The 13,251-nt window shown below is 47.0% G+C and overlaps 1 protein-coding gene across 2 annotated transcripts in view; it reads left to right on the top strand.

Annotated features, from left to right (window-relative positions):
- The window catches only part of LOC110492807 (coronin-6), a 37,166-nt gene that overhangs the window by 13,435 nt on the left and 10,480 nt on the right, over positions 1 to 13,251 (top strand). For both annotated transcript variants that reach the window (XM_036989506.1, XM_036989505.1), the window contains 3 exons: positions 8,773 to 8,895; positions 12,165 to 12,294; positions 12,806 to 12,984. In XM_036989506.1, coding sequence (XP_036845401.1) covers positions 8,773 to 8,895; positions 12,165 to 12,294; positions 12,806 to 12,984 — 432 coding nt within the window. The remainder of the gene's footprint in view (positions 1 to 8,772; positions 8,896 to 12,164; positions 12,295 to 12,805; positions 12,985 to 13,251) is intronic.

Genomic DNA, 13,251 nt, shown 5'->3' with positions numbered 1-13,251 from the left:
CGGTGACAGGCTGTGTTGGTAACAGGCTGTGTTGGTAACAGGGTGTGTCGGTAACAGGCTGTGTTGGTAACAGGCTGTGTTGGTAACAGGGTGTGTTGGTAACAGGGTGTTTTGGTAACAGGCTGTGTTGGTAACAGGCTGTGTTGGTAACAGGGTTTGTTGGTAACAGGCTGTGTTGCTAACAGGGTGTGTTGGTAACAGGGTCTGTTGGTAACAGGCTGTGTTGGTAACAGGCTGTGTTGGTAACAGGGTGTGTTGGTAACAGGCTGTGTTGGTAACAGACAATGTTGGTAACAGGCTGTGTTGGCAACATGGTGTGTTGGTAACAGGCTGTGTTGGTAACAGGGTGTGTTGGTAACAGGATGTGTTGGTATCAGGCTGTGTTGGTAACAGGCTGTGCTGGTAACAGACATTGTTGGTAACAGGCTGTGTTGGTAACAGTCTGTGTTGGTAACAGGGTGTGTTGGTAACAGGCTGTGTTGGTAACAGGCTGTGTTGCTAACAGGGTGTGTTGGTAACAGGGTGTGTTGGTAACAGGCTGTGTTGGTAACAGGGTGTGTTGGTAACAGGCTGTGTTGGTAACAGGCTGTGTTGGTAACAGACATTTGTTGGTAACAGGCTGTGTTGGCAACATGGTGTGTTGGTAACAGGCTGTGTTGGTAACAGGCTGTGCTGGTAACAGACATTGTTGGTAACAGGCTGTGTTGGTAACAGGGTGTGTCGGTAACAGGCTGTGTTGGTAACAGGCTGTGTTGGTAACAGGCCGTGTTGGTAACAGGGTGTGTTGGTAACAGGCTGTGTTGGTAACAGGGTGTGTCGGTAACAGGCTGTGTTGGTAACAGGCTGTGTTGGTAACAGGGTGTGTTGGTAACAGGGTGTGTTGGTAACAGGCTGTGTTGGTAACAGGCTGTGTTGGTAACAGGCTGTGTTGGTAACAGGGTGTGTTGGTAACAGGCTGTGTTGCTAACAGGCTGTGTTGGTAACAGGCTGTGTTGCTAACAGGGTGTGTTGGTAACAGGGTGTGTTGGTAACAGGCTGTGTTGGTAACAGGCTGTGTTGGTAACAGGGTGTGTTGGTAACAGGCTGTGTTGGTAACAGACATTGTTGGTAACAGGCTGTGTTGGCAACATGGTGTGTTGGTAACAGGCTGTGTTGGTAACGGGCTGTGTTGGTAACAGGCTGTGTTGTTAACAGGCTGTGCTGGTAACAGACATTGTTGGTAACAGGCTGTGTTTGTTACAGGCTGTGTTGGTAACAGGCTGTGTTGGTAACAGGGTGTGTTGGTAACAGGCTGTGTTGGTAACAGGCTGTGTTGCTAACAGGGTGTGTTGGTAACAGGGTGTGTTGGTAACAGGCTGTGTTGGTAACAGGGTGTGTTGGTAACAGGCTGTGTTGGTAACAGGCTGTGCTGGTAACAGACATTGTTGGTAACAGGCTGTGTTTGTAACAGGCTGTGTTGGTAACAGGGTGTGTTGGTAACAGAGTGTGTTGGTAACAGGCTGTGCTGGTAACAGACTGTGTTGGTAACAGGCTGTGTTGGTAACAGAGTGTGTTGGTAACAGACTGCGTTGGTAACAGGCTGTGTTGGTAACAGAGTGTGTTGGTAACAGGCTGTGTTTTTAACAGGGTGTGTCGGTAACAGGCTGTGTTGGTAACAGGCTGTGTATGTAACAGGCTGTGTTGGTAACAGAGTGTGTTTGTAACAGGCTGCGTTGGTAACAGAGTGTGTTTGTAACAGGCTGTGTTGGTAACAGGATGTGTCGGTAACAGAGTGTGTTTGTAACAGGCTGTGTTGGTAACAGAGTGTGTCGGTAACAGAGTGTGTTTGTAACAGGCTGTGTTGGTAACAGGGTGTGTCGGTAACAGAGAGTGTTTGTAACAGGCTGTGTTGGTAACAGAGTGTGTTGGTAACAGGATGTGTCGGTAACAGGCTGTGTTTGTAACAGGCTGTGTTTGTAACAGGGTGTGTTAGTAACAGGGTGTGTTTGTAACAGGGTGTGTTTGTAACAGGGTGTGTTTGTAACAAGGTGTGTATGTTGGCCTCCTTATTCAGTCTGTATACACGTCCTTGCTAAGGGATTAATTCAGCTGTTGAAGTCTAGTGAGGTACGTGCTTTTGGTGTTATCTGTCTTCTCCTGTCTGTCTATGGAGGACAAAGCTCCTGAGATGCACCATTGTTCTCCTCAGTCTATCCTCACACATCAATGTGTTACTGTTGGTCTCCTCAGTCTATCCTCACACATCAAGATGTACCGTTGGTCTCCTCAGTCTATCCTCACACAGCAAGGTGTTGCCTAAAACAGGGTTTTCCTACCTTCACTTAGACAGCGCAGGTCCCCCTACCTAACACTCAAATCAAATCAAATCAAATGTATTTATATAGCCCTTCGTACATCAGCTGATATCTCAAAGTGCTGTACAGAAACCCAGCCTAAAACCCCAAACAGCAAGCAATGCAGGTGTAGAAGCACGGTGGCTAGGAAAAACTCCCTAGAAAGGCAGGAACCTAGGAAGAAAACTAGAGAGGAACCAGGCTATGTGGGGTGGCCAGTCCTCTTCTGGCTGTGCCGGGTGGAGATTGTAACAGAACATGGCCAAGATGTTCAAATGTTCATAAATGACCAGCATGGTCAAATAATAATAATCACAGGCAGAATAGTTGAAACTGGAGCAGCAGCACGGCCAGGTGGACTGGGGACAGCAAGGAGTCATCATGTCAGCTAGTCCTGAGGCATGGTCCTAGGGCTCAGGTCCTCCGAGAGAGAGAAAGAAAGAGAGAAAGAGAGAATTAGAGAGAGCATACTTAAATTCACACAGGACACCGGATAGGACAGGAGAAGTACTCCAGATATAACAAACTGACCATAGCCCCCCGACACATAAACTACTGCAGCATAAATACTGGAGGCTGAGACAGGAGGGGTCAGGAGACACTGTGGCCCCATCCGATGACACCCCCGGACAGGGCCAAACAGGAAGGATATAACCCCACCCACTTTGCCAAAGCACAGCCCCCACACCACTAGAGGGATATCTTCAACCACCAACTTACCATCCTGAGACAAGGCTGAGTATAGCCCACAAAGTTCTCCGCCACGGCACAACCCAAGGGGAGGCGCCAACCCAGACAGGAAGATCACATCAGCGACTCAACCCACTCAAGTGACGCACCGCTCCTACTCAGAGATGTTTTTTTTTTATAAGGACCCAGACCATAAAGGAGCGAGAGAGAGAGAGAGAGACAGAGAGAGACAGAGAGACAAAGAGAGAGAGAGAGATTCATGAAATGCCACTCCCTCTCTCTCCATCCAAGGTGTATGAATTGAGGAGCAAACTGACATGGCTGAATATCCTCTTAAATTCAGAGAGGGGGAGATAGACATGGTTATATATTAGACGGCTGGACAGAGGGAAGCAGAGTAGGAGAGAGGGACATGTTTATATATTAGATGGATGGAGAGTCTATATATACAGTTGAAGTCGGAAGTTTACATACAATTAGGTTGGAGTCATTAAAACTAGTTTTTTAACCACTCCAAGAATTTCTTCTTAACAAACTATAGTTTTGGCAAGTCGGTTAGGACATCTACTTTGTGCATGACACAAGTAATTTTTCCGACAATTGTTTACAAACAGATTATTTCACTTAGAATTCACTGTATCACAATTCCAGTGGGTCAGAAGTTTATATACACTAAGTTGACTGTGCCTTTAAACAGCTTGGAAAATTCCAGAAAATGATGTCAAGGCTACAAAGATTGTACTTTTTGGATAAATGTCATCGGGTCTGAATAAAAACAAAAATAGAACTGTTTGGCCATAATGACCATTGATATGTTTGGAGGAAAAAGGGGGAGGCTTGCAAGCCGATGAACACCATCCCAACCGTGAAGCACGGGGGTGTCAGCATCATGTTTGTGGGGGTGCTTTGCTGCAGGAGGGACTGGTGCACTTCACAAAATAGATGGCATCATGATGAAGGACAATGATGTGTATATATTGAAGCAACATCTCAAGACATCAGTCAGGAAGTTAAAGCTTGGTCGCAAATGGGTCTTCCAAATGGACAATGACCCCAAGCATACTTCCAAGGTTGTGGCAAAATGGCTTAAGGACAAAGGACAACAAAACAAAGGACAACAAAACTCCCCCTTCAACACCACCTCACGCTGCTATAAATACACACCTCTCATGGGTTGGTTGTCTCATTGTCTCAGGGGTTGGTTGTCTCAGTGGCTGGTTGTCTCAGGGGTTGGTTGTCTCAGTGGCTGGTTATCTCATGGGTTGGTTGTCTCAGGGGCTGGTTGTCTCAGGGGTTGGTTGTCTCAGGGGTTGGTTGTCTCAGGGGTTGGTTGTCTCAGTGGCTGGTTGTCTCAGGGGTTGGTTGTCTCAGTGGCTGGTTGTCTCAGGGGTTGGTTGTCTCAGTGGCTGGTTGTCTCAGGGGTTGGTTGTCTCAGTGGCTGGTTGTCTCAGGGGCTGGTTGTCTCAGGGGTTGGTTGTCTCAGTGTCTCAGGGGTTGGTTATCTCATGGCTTGGTTATCTCATGGGTTGGTTGTCTCAGGGGCTGGTTGTCTCAGGGGTTGGTTGTCTCAGGGGCTGGTTGTCTCAGGGGTTGGTTGTCTCAGGGGTTGGTTGTCTCAGTGGCTGGTTGTCTCAGGGGTTGGTTGTCTCAGTGGCTGGTTGTCTCAGGGGTTGGTTGTCTCAGGGGCTGGTTGTCTCAGGGGTTGGTTGTATCAGGGGCTGGTTGTCTCAGGGGTCAGTTGTCTCAGGGGCTGGTTGTCTCAGGGGTCGGTTGTCTCAGGGGCCGGTTGTCTCATGGGCTGGTTGTCACAGAGGCTGGTTGTCTCAGGGGTTGGTTATCTCAGGGGGCTGGTTGTCTCAGGGACTGGTTGCCTCAGGGGCTGGTTGTCTCAGGGGCTGGTTGTCTCAGGGTTGGTTGTCTCAGGGGTTGGTTATCTCAGGGGCTGGTTGTTTCAGGGGTTGGTTATCTCATGGGCTGGTTGTCTCAGGCGTTGGTTATGTCATGGGTTGGTTGTCTCAGGGGTTGGTTATCTCATGGGCTGGTTGTCTCAGGGGCTGGTTGTCTCAGGGGCTGGTTGTCTCAGGGGCTGGTTGTCTCAGTGATTGGTTGTCTCAGGGGCTGGTTGTCTCAGGGGCTGGTTGTCTCAGGAGCTGGTTGTCTCAGGGGCTGGTTGTCTCAGGGGCTGGTTGTCTCAGGATCTGGTTGTCTCAGGGGCTGGTTGTCTCAGGGGCTGGTTGTCTCAGTGGTTGGTTGTCTCAGGGTTGGTTGTCACAGTGCTAATTACTCCCGATCTTAACAGCAGTGTGTAATCATTTTAAGGTTCAAATGTGTGAATTCTTTAAAATAACTCATCCACCTGGCCAATTCATGACAAAACATTGAGGTGAGGGGAATTTAGAGTCGCTAGTGAAGTCTACACACCACTTGCACAGTCTTCACATGTAGCTGCCTTAAACTAAAAGAACCACGATGCATTATGTCCTCTCAGCCCAGAGTTTATACCTGGTGGAAGCTCCTTTGGCAGCCATTACAGCTGTGATTCATTGTGAATAAGATTCAACCAACTCCGCACAACTCTTAGGGCAACATTTTTCCATTTGTTTTTGTCAAAATTGCTCAAGCTCAGTAAATTTGGTTAGGAGTCATTGACGGACAGCAATTATCAAACCTTGTCTCTGGTTTTCAAGCAAATTTATGTCAGGACTGCGGCTGGACCACTCAGGACAAGCAATTCTGGTGTCTTTGGCATTAAATATTTGGTGATATTCCTGCTGAAAATACAACTATATCCCAAGGTTAGATTTTCAGAAGACTGAGGCACTGTTTCCACAAATGTTTTATATGGGCTTTGCGCCATTCAATTTTTTTTTTTTTTTTTATTAATTTGGAAAATGTTCATATAATTTTCTTTCACTTTGAAACTTGTGGAATAGGTTGTGTAGATCTGTAGAAAAAAATATTTATTTTTAGATTTCAATTTAAGGCAGCAAAATGTGAAGACTGTGCAATGGGTGTGGAGAAAGTTTTTCTTTGAATGATGTTGGTGTTTTCTTTGTAAATGTTTGCATTTGGTTGTCACATGGAATGTGGGGTTTGGTTGTCACATGGAATGTGGGGTTTGGTTGTCACATGGAATGTGGGGTTTGGTTGTCACGTGGAATGTGGGGTTTGGTTGTCACGTGGAATGTGGGGTTTGGTTGTCACGTGGAATGTGGGGTTTGGTTGTCACATGGAATGTGGGGTTTGGTTGTCACGTGGAATGTGGGGTTTGGTTGTCACGTGGAATGTGGGGTTTGGTTGTCATGTGGAATGTGGGGTTTGGTTGTCACATGGAATGTGGGGTTTGGTTGTCACATGGAATGTGGGGTTTGGTTGTCACGTGGAATGTGGGGTTTGGTTGTCACGTGGAATGTGGGGTTTGGTTGTCACATGGAATGTGGGGTTTGGTTGTCACGTGGAATGTGGGGTTTGGTTGTCACGTGGAATGTGGGGTTTGGTTGTCACATGGAATGTGGGGTTTGGTTGTCACATGGAATGTGGGGTTTGGTTGTCACGTGGAATGTGGGGTTTGGTTGTCACATGGAATGTGGGGTTTGGTTGTCACGTGGAATGTGGGGTTTGGTTGTCACGTGGAATGTGGGGTTTGGTTGTCACGTGGAATGTGGGGTTTGGTTGTCACGTGGAATGTGGGGTTTGGTTGTCACGTGGAATGTGGGGTTTGGTTGTCACGTGGAATGTGGGGTTTGGTTGTCACGTGGAATGTGGGGTTTGGTTGTCACGTGGAATGTGGGGTTTGGTTGTCACGTGGAATGTGGGGTTTGGTTGTCACGTGGAATGTGGGGTTTGGTTGTCACGTGGAATGTGGGGTTTGGTTGTCACGTGGGATGTGGGGTTTGGTTGTCACATGGAATGTGGGGTTTGGTTGTCACAATCATGTAACGGTTTTCTTGTGGTGAAGGAGAGGCGGACCAAAATGCAGCGTGGTTTCTATTCATGGTTCTTTAATAAAGAAAACTATACATGAATAGACTAACAAAACAATAAACGTGAGAAAACCTAAACAGCCCTATCTGGTGCAAACACAGAGACAGGAACAATCACCCACAACACACACAGTGAAACCCAGGCTACCTAAGTATGATTTTCAAAGACAACTTTTTCAGAGACAACTAATGACACCTGCCTCTGATTGAGAACCATACTAGGCCGAAACATAGAAATACCCAAATCATAGAAAAACAAACATAGACTGCCCACCCCAACTCACGCCCTGACCATACTAAATAATGACAAAACAAAGGAAATAAAGGTCAGAACGTGACACAATCAACTGTATTATAAAACATTTTGGGGACATTCCATGGGTAACAGAATGACATCATGGGTTCCTGATCTGTACTATACAGAAATGCCTAATGATGAATGTCATTCTCTTCACGGTGATAGGTACACAAGGGAGAATAACGTAGAATCCTACTTTGCATGTTTTGGTATCATTCTACACACGGGCTATTATTTGAATGAGCTCCGCCTGCAAACAAGACCAAATTTGGTTGGTCCTGACCTGACCAAATCTGTACCAATCATAAGACGTCTATGTTTCACAGGCTTGGACACCACAGCAGTAGAGTTCAGTACAGTACATTACAGTACAACACAGTAGATTATAATGTACTCTGCTGTACTCTAATCTAATCTCCTCTCCTGAACTATACTCTACTGTTTTCTAAGACGCATTTTCTATCTGTTTGACCAGAAATAAAAGCATTTGTTTATCCCTGATTTTCAGAATGGAAAAGGTTTTAAACATTTATATATGCTTTAATTTCAGAGAATTTTAGCCTAGACTCGTAGCTTTCATTTGACACCAAATGTCTATGTTAGTGCCTTATACATGGAAATGCCCTTGTTACAATCCAACCCACTGTAACCATGTTGTTATGGGATAGATACATACTGCTGAGCGCTAGGATGTAGAGTGAACTAACTAGATGTCTATTGTTGTTTCTAGGATGTAGAGTGAACTAACTAGATGTATATTGTTGTTGCTAGGATGTAGAGTGAACTAACTAGATGTCTATTGTTGTTAGGATGTAGAGTGAACTAACTAGATGTCTATTGTCGTTGCTAGGATGTAGAGTGAACTAACTAGATGTCTATTGTTGTTAGGATGTAGAGTGAACTAACTAGATGTCTATTGTTGTTGCTAGGATATAGAGTGAACTAACTAGATGTCTAATGTTGTTGCTAGGCTGTAGAGTGAACTAACTAGATGTCTATTGTTGTTGCTAGGATATAGAGTGAACTAACTAGATGTCTAATGTTGTTGCTAGGCTGTAGAGTGAACTAACTAGATGTCTATTGTTGTTGCTAGGATATAGAGTGAACTAACTAGATGTCTAATGTTGTTGCTAGGATGTAGAGTGAACTAACTAGATGTCTATTGTTGTTGCTAGGATGTAGAGTGAACTAACTAGATGTCTATTGTTGTTGCTAGGATGTAGAGTGAACTAACTAGATGTCTATTGTCGTTGCTAGGATGTAGAGTGAACTAACTAGATGTCTATTGTTGTTGCTAGGATGTAGAGTGAACTAACTAGATGTCTATTGTTGTTGGTAGGATGTAGAGTGAACTAACTAGATGTCTATTGTTGTTGCTAGGATGTAGAGTGAACTAACTACAGTAATTAGAGACTATGTACAGTGCCGTGATGTCATCCTCCTGTCTGTCCTGTCCTGTGTGATGTAGATGGGTCGTCTGGATAAGAACCACCCGTTGGTGACTGGCCACGCTGGGCCCGTCCTGGACATCGACTGGTGCCCTCACAACGACAACATCCTGGCATCCTGCTCAGAGGACACCACCGCCATGGTAAGGCTGGCAGCCTGAGTGTGTGTGTGTGTGTGTGTGTGTGTGTCTGTTCATACTGTAGTGTAAATGAACATCATGTATGAACTGCCAGTGTTTCCAACAGGCTGTTCTTCTACTGATCTGTCAAACCAAGATCCTGACTCTCTGTGGTCACTAAAGATCCTGACTCTCTGTGGTCACTAAAGATCCTGACTCTCTGTGGCCACTAAAGATCCTGACTCTCTGTGGTCACTAAAGATCCTGACTCTCTGTGGTCACTAAAGATCCTGACTCTCTGTGGTCACTAAAGATCCTGACTCTCTGTGGTCACTAAAGATCCTGACTCTCTGTGGTCACTAAAGATCCTGACTCTCTGTGGTCACTAAAGATCCTGACTCTCTGTGGTCACTAAAGATCCTGACTCTCTGTGGCCACTAAAGATCCTGACTCTCTGTGGTCACTAAAGATCCTGACTCTCTGTGGTCACTAAAGATCCTGACTATCTGTGGTCACTAAAGATCCTGACTCTCTGTGGTCACCAAAGATCCTGACTCTCTGTGGTCACTAAAGATCCTGACTCTCTGTGGTCACTAAAGATCCTGACTCTCTGTGGTCACTAAAGATCCTGACTCTCTGTGGTCACTAAAGATCCTGACTCTCTGTGGTCACTAAAGATCCTGACTCTCTGTGGTCACTAAAGATCCTGACTCTCTGTGGTCACTAAAGATCCTGACTCTCTGTGGTCACTAAAGGTCCTGACTCTCTGTGGTCACTAAAGGTCCTGACTCTCTGTGGTCACTAAAGATCCTGACTCTCTTTGGTCACTAAAGATCCTGACTCTCTGTGGTCACTAAAGATCCTGACTCTCTGTGGTCACTAAAGATCCTGAATCTCTGTGGTCACTAAAGATCCTGACTCTCTGTGGTCACTAAAGATCCTGAATCTCTGTGGTCACTAAAGATCCTGACTCTCTGTGGTCACTAAAGATCCTGAATCTCTGTGGTCACTAAAGATCCTGACTCTCTGTGGTCACTAAAGATCCCATGGCTCTTCATGAGGAGTACTGTGCACTTTTAGAAAAGGTGTGGGGCGGGGGTAGGGGTTTTGTTGGGGTAACCGCTGGTTGGTATTTATAAACATGTGTTAACATAGTGCCCCTGAGCCCCCCAAACCCCCTCCCTTATCAACTAATCAGATGACAGATATGATCCTCTAAGGGTGAGCAGATGGAGAGGGATGAGATATCAAAGCTATATGTGTGTGTGTGTATGTGTGTGTGTGTGTGTGTGTGTGTGTGTGTGTGTGTGTGTAAGGAATGTGGTTTATCAGACCCTCTAGTGCTACAGTCCGCCAAAGCCTCGCACCACAAGGCTAGCACAAGGACGTGTGTGCGTCAGTGGAGGCTGCTGAAGGGAGGTTGTTGTTTGATGTGTTTGATACCGTTCCACTGATTCCACTCCAGTCATTACCACGAGCCCCGTCCTCCCTGATTAAGGTGCCACCAACCTCCTGTGTTTAATGTATTTGATACCATTCCACTCCAGTCATTACCACGAGCCCCGTCCTCCCTGATTAAGGTGCCACCAACCTCCTGTGTTTAATGTATTTGATACCATTCCACTCCAGTCATTACCACGAGCCCCATCCTCCCTGATTAAGGTGCCACCAACCTCCTGTGTTTAATGTATTTGATACCATTCCACTGATTCCGCTCCAGCCATTACCACGAGCCCCGTCCTCCCTGATTAAGGTGCCACCAACCTCCTGTGGTGTGTGTGTGTGTGTGTGTGTGTGTGTGTGTGTGTGTCTATCAAAGAGAGAACATTTTGATGCAAACAAGGGTATTTTCAGACAATGAACATCTATTGAAATCAAGGAGTAGCTATCATATGATGGTACTGCCAGTCTTCTAACAGCTGCTTGTGTGAATGAATGGAGTACAGTACAGGCTATGTTCATAAGACCATGTGTCACTACACTGATGCCTTTGTTCTGGTAATGGGATAAAGCACTGCTACAGGCAGACAGACAGAAAGACAGACAGACAGAAAGACAGGCAGGCAGGCAGGCAAGCAGGCAGGGAGGCAGGCAGGCAGGCAGGCAGGCAGACAGACAGACAGACAGACAGACAGACAGACGGAGGTAACTGCCAAAATAATGGAAACCCTTGAGTAAATGAGGGTTCTGATGGATCTGTTATGGTGTTGGGGTGCATTTTTCCTGGCATGGTTAAAGGTCCACTCAACCCCTTAGAGGACAAGGTAAACACCAATAAATACACAGCCATTCTGAGTGATCACCTTCAACCTGTGGCGAATCCTTTCTATCCAGGATGACAATGCACCCCATCCACAGGGGCACGCACGGGTGGTCAACGGATTGGTTTGATGAGCATGAAAACGTTTTCCACCACCATCCACAAAACACCAAATATTGTTCTTTTTCCTGGAAGTCTTGTAACAGCTGAGGAATAGTGTCGCTTCCATCCAATAGAGTTCCAGACACTTGTAGAGTCTATGACGAGGAGCATTGAAGCTGTTCTGGCGGCTCGCGGTGGCCCAACGCCCAATTAAAACACTTTATGTTGGTGTTTCCTTTAGATAAATAGATAGAGAGAAATAGAGAGGGAGCGAGACCTACTCATTCCAGGGGTTTTCTTTATTTTTACTCTTTTATACATTGTAGAATAATAGTGAAGACATCAAAACTTTGAAATAACACATATGGAATCATGTTGTAACCCCCCCCCCCCCAAAAAAAGTGTTAAACAAATCAAAATATATGTTATATATTAGATTCCTGAAAGTAGCCACCTTTTGCCTTGATGACAGATTTGCACACTCTTGGCATTCTCTCAACCAGCTTCACCTGGAATGCTTTTCCAACAGTCTTGAACCTAGCGTCGCCCGGGTTAGGGAGGGTTTGGCCGGTAGGGAAATCCTTGTCTCATCGCGCCAGCAACTCATGTGGCGAGCCGGGCGCAGTGCGCGCTAACCAAGGTGGCCAGGTGCACAGTGTTTCCTCCGACACATTGGTGCGGCTGGCTTCCGGGTTGGATGTGCGCTGTGTTAAGAAGCAGTGCGGCTTGGTTGGGTTGTGTATCAGAGGACGCGTGTATGTAACGTTGTATTGTGTCCCCCTATATGTGCAACGTTATATTGTGTCCCCCTATATGTGTAACGTTGTATTGTGTCCCCCTATATGTGTAACGTTGTATTGTGTCCCCCTATATGAGCAACGTTATATTGTGTCCCCCTAGATGTGTAACGTTGTATTGTGTCCCCCTGCAGGTGTGGCAGATCCCTGACCAGATGGGGACCCAGCCCATATCAGAGCCCATTGTGGTGCTGGAGGGACACTCCAAACGTGTTGGCATTGTCACCTGGCACCCCACTGCACGCAACATACTACTCACTGCAGGTACACACACACACACACACACACACACACACACACACACACACACACACACACACGCACGCACGCACGCACGCACGCAACATACTACTCACTGCAGGTACACACACACACACACACACACACACACACACACACAACATACTACTCACTGCAGGTACACACACACACACACACACACAACATACTACACACTGCAGGTACACACACACACACACACACACACACACACAACATACTACTCACTGCAGGTACACACACACACACACACACACACACACACACACACACACACACACACACACACGCACGCACGCACGCACGCAACATACTACTCACTGCAGGTACACACACACACACACACACACACACACACACACACACACAACATACTACTCACTGCAGGTACACACACACACACACACGCACGCACACACGCACGCACGCAACATACTAATCAATGCAGGTACACACACACACACACACACTTTTACTCCCTCTCTGCCTCCCCCAGGCAGTGATAACCTGATAATAATCTGGAACGTGGGGACTGGCGAAGCCCTCATCTCCATGGACGACCACCCAGACCTCATCTACAACGTCAGCTGGAACCGTAACGGCAGCCTGTTCTGCACCACCTGTAAGGACCGACGCCTCCGCGTTTGTGACCCCCGCAAGAGAGAGGTGGTCGCGGTGAGTTGGGGAGGGGGTGGGAAGTGGTGAGTTGGGGAGGGGGTGGGAAGTGGTGAGTTGGGGAGGGGGAGGGAGGTGGTGAGTTGGGGAGGGGGTGGGAAGTGGTGAGTTGGGGAGGGTTGGGAGGTGGTGAGTTGGGGAGGGGTGGGAAGTGGTGAGTTGGGGAGGGGAGGGGGAGGGAGGTGGTGAGTTGGGGAGGGGTGGGAAGTGGGGAGTTGGGGAGGGGTGGGAGGTGGTGAGTTGGGGAGGGTTGGGAGGTGGTGAGTT

The sequence above is a fragment of the Oncorhynchus mykiss genome, chromosome 10, assembly GCF_013265735.2.
Source record: "Oncorhynchus mykiss isolate Arlee chromosome 10, USDA_OmykA_1.1, whole genome shotgun sequence".
NCBI lineage: Eukaryota > Metazoa > Chordata > Actinopteri > Salmoniformes > Salmonidae > Oncorhynchus > Oncorhynchus mykiss.
This window is presented reverse-complemented; position numbering and strand designations above follow the sequence as displayed.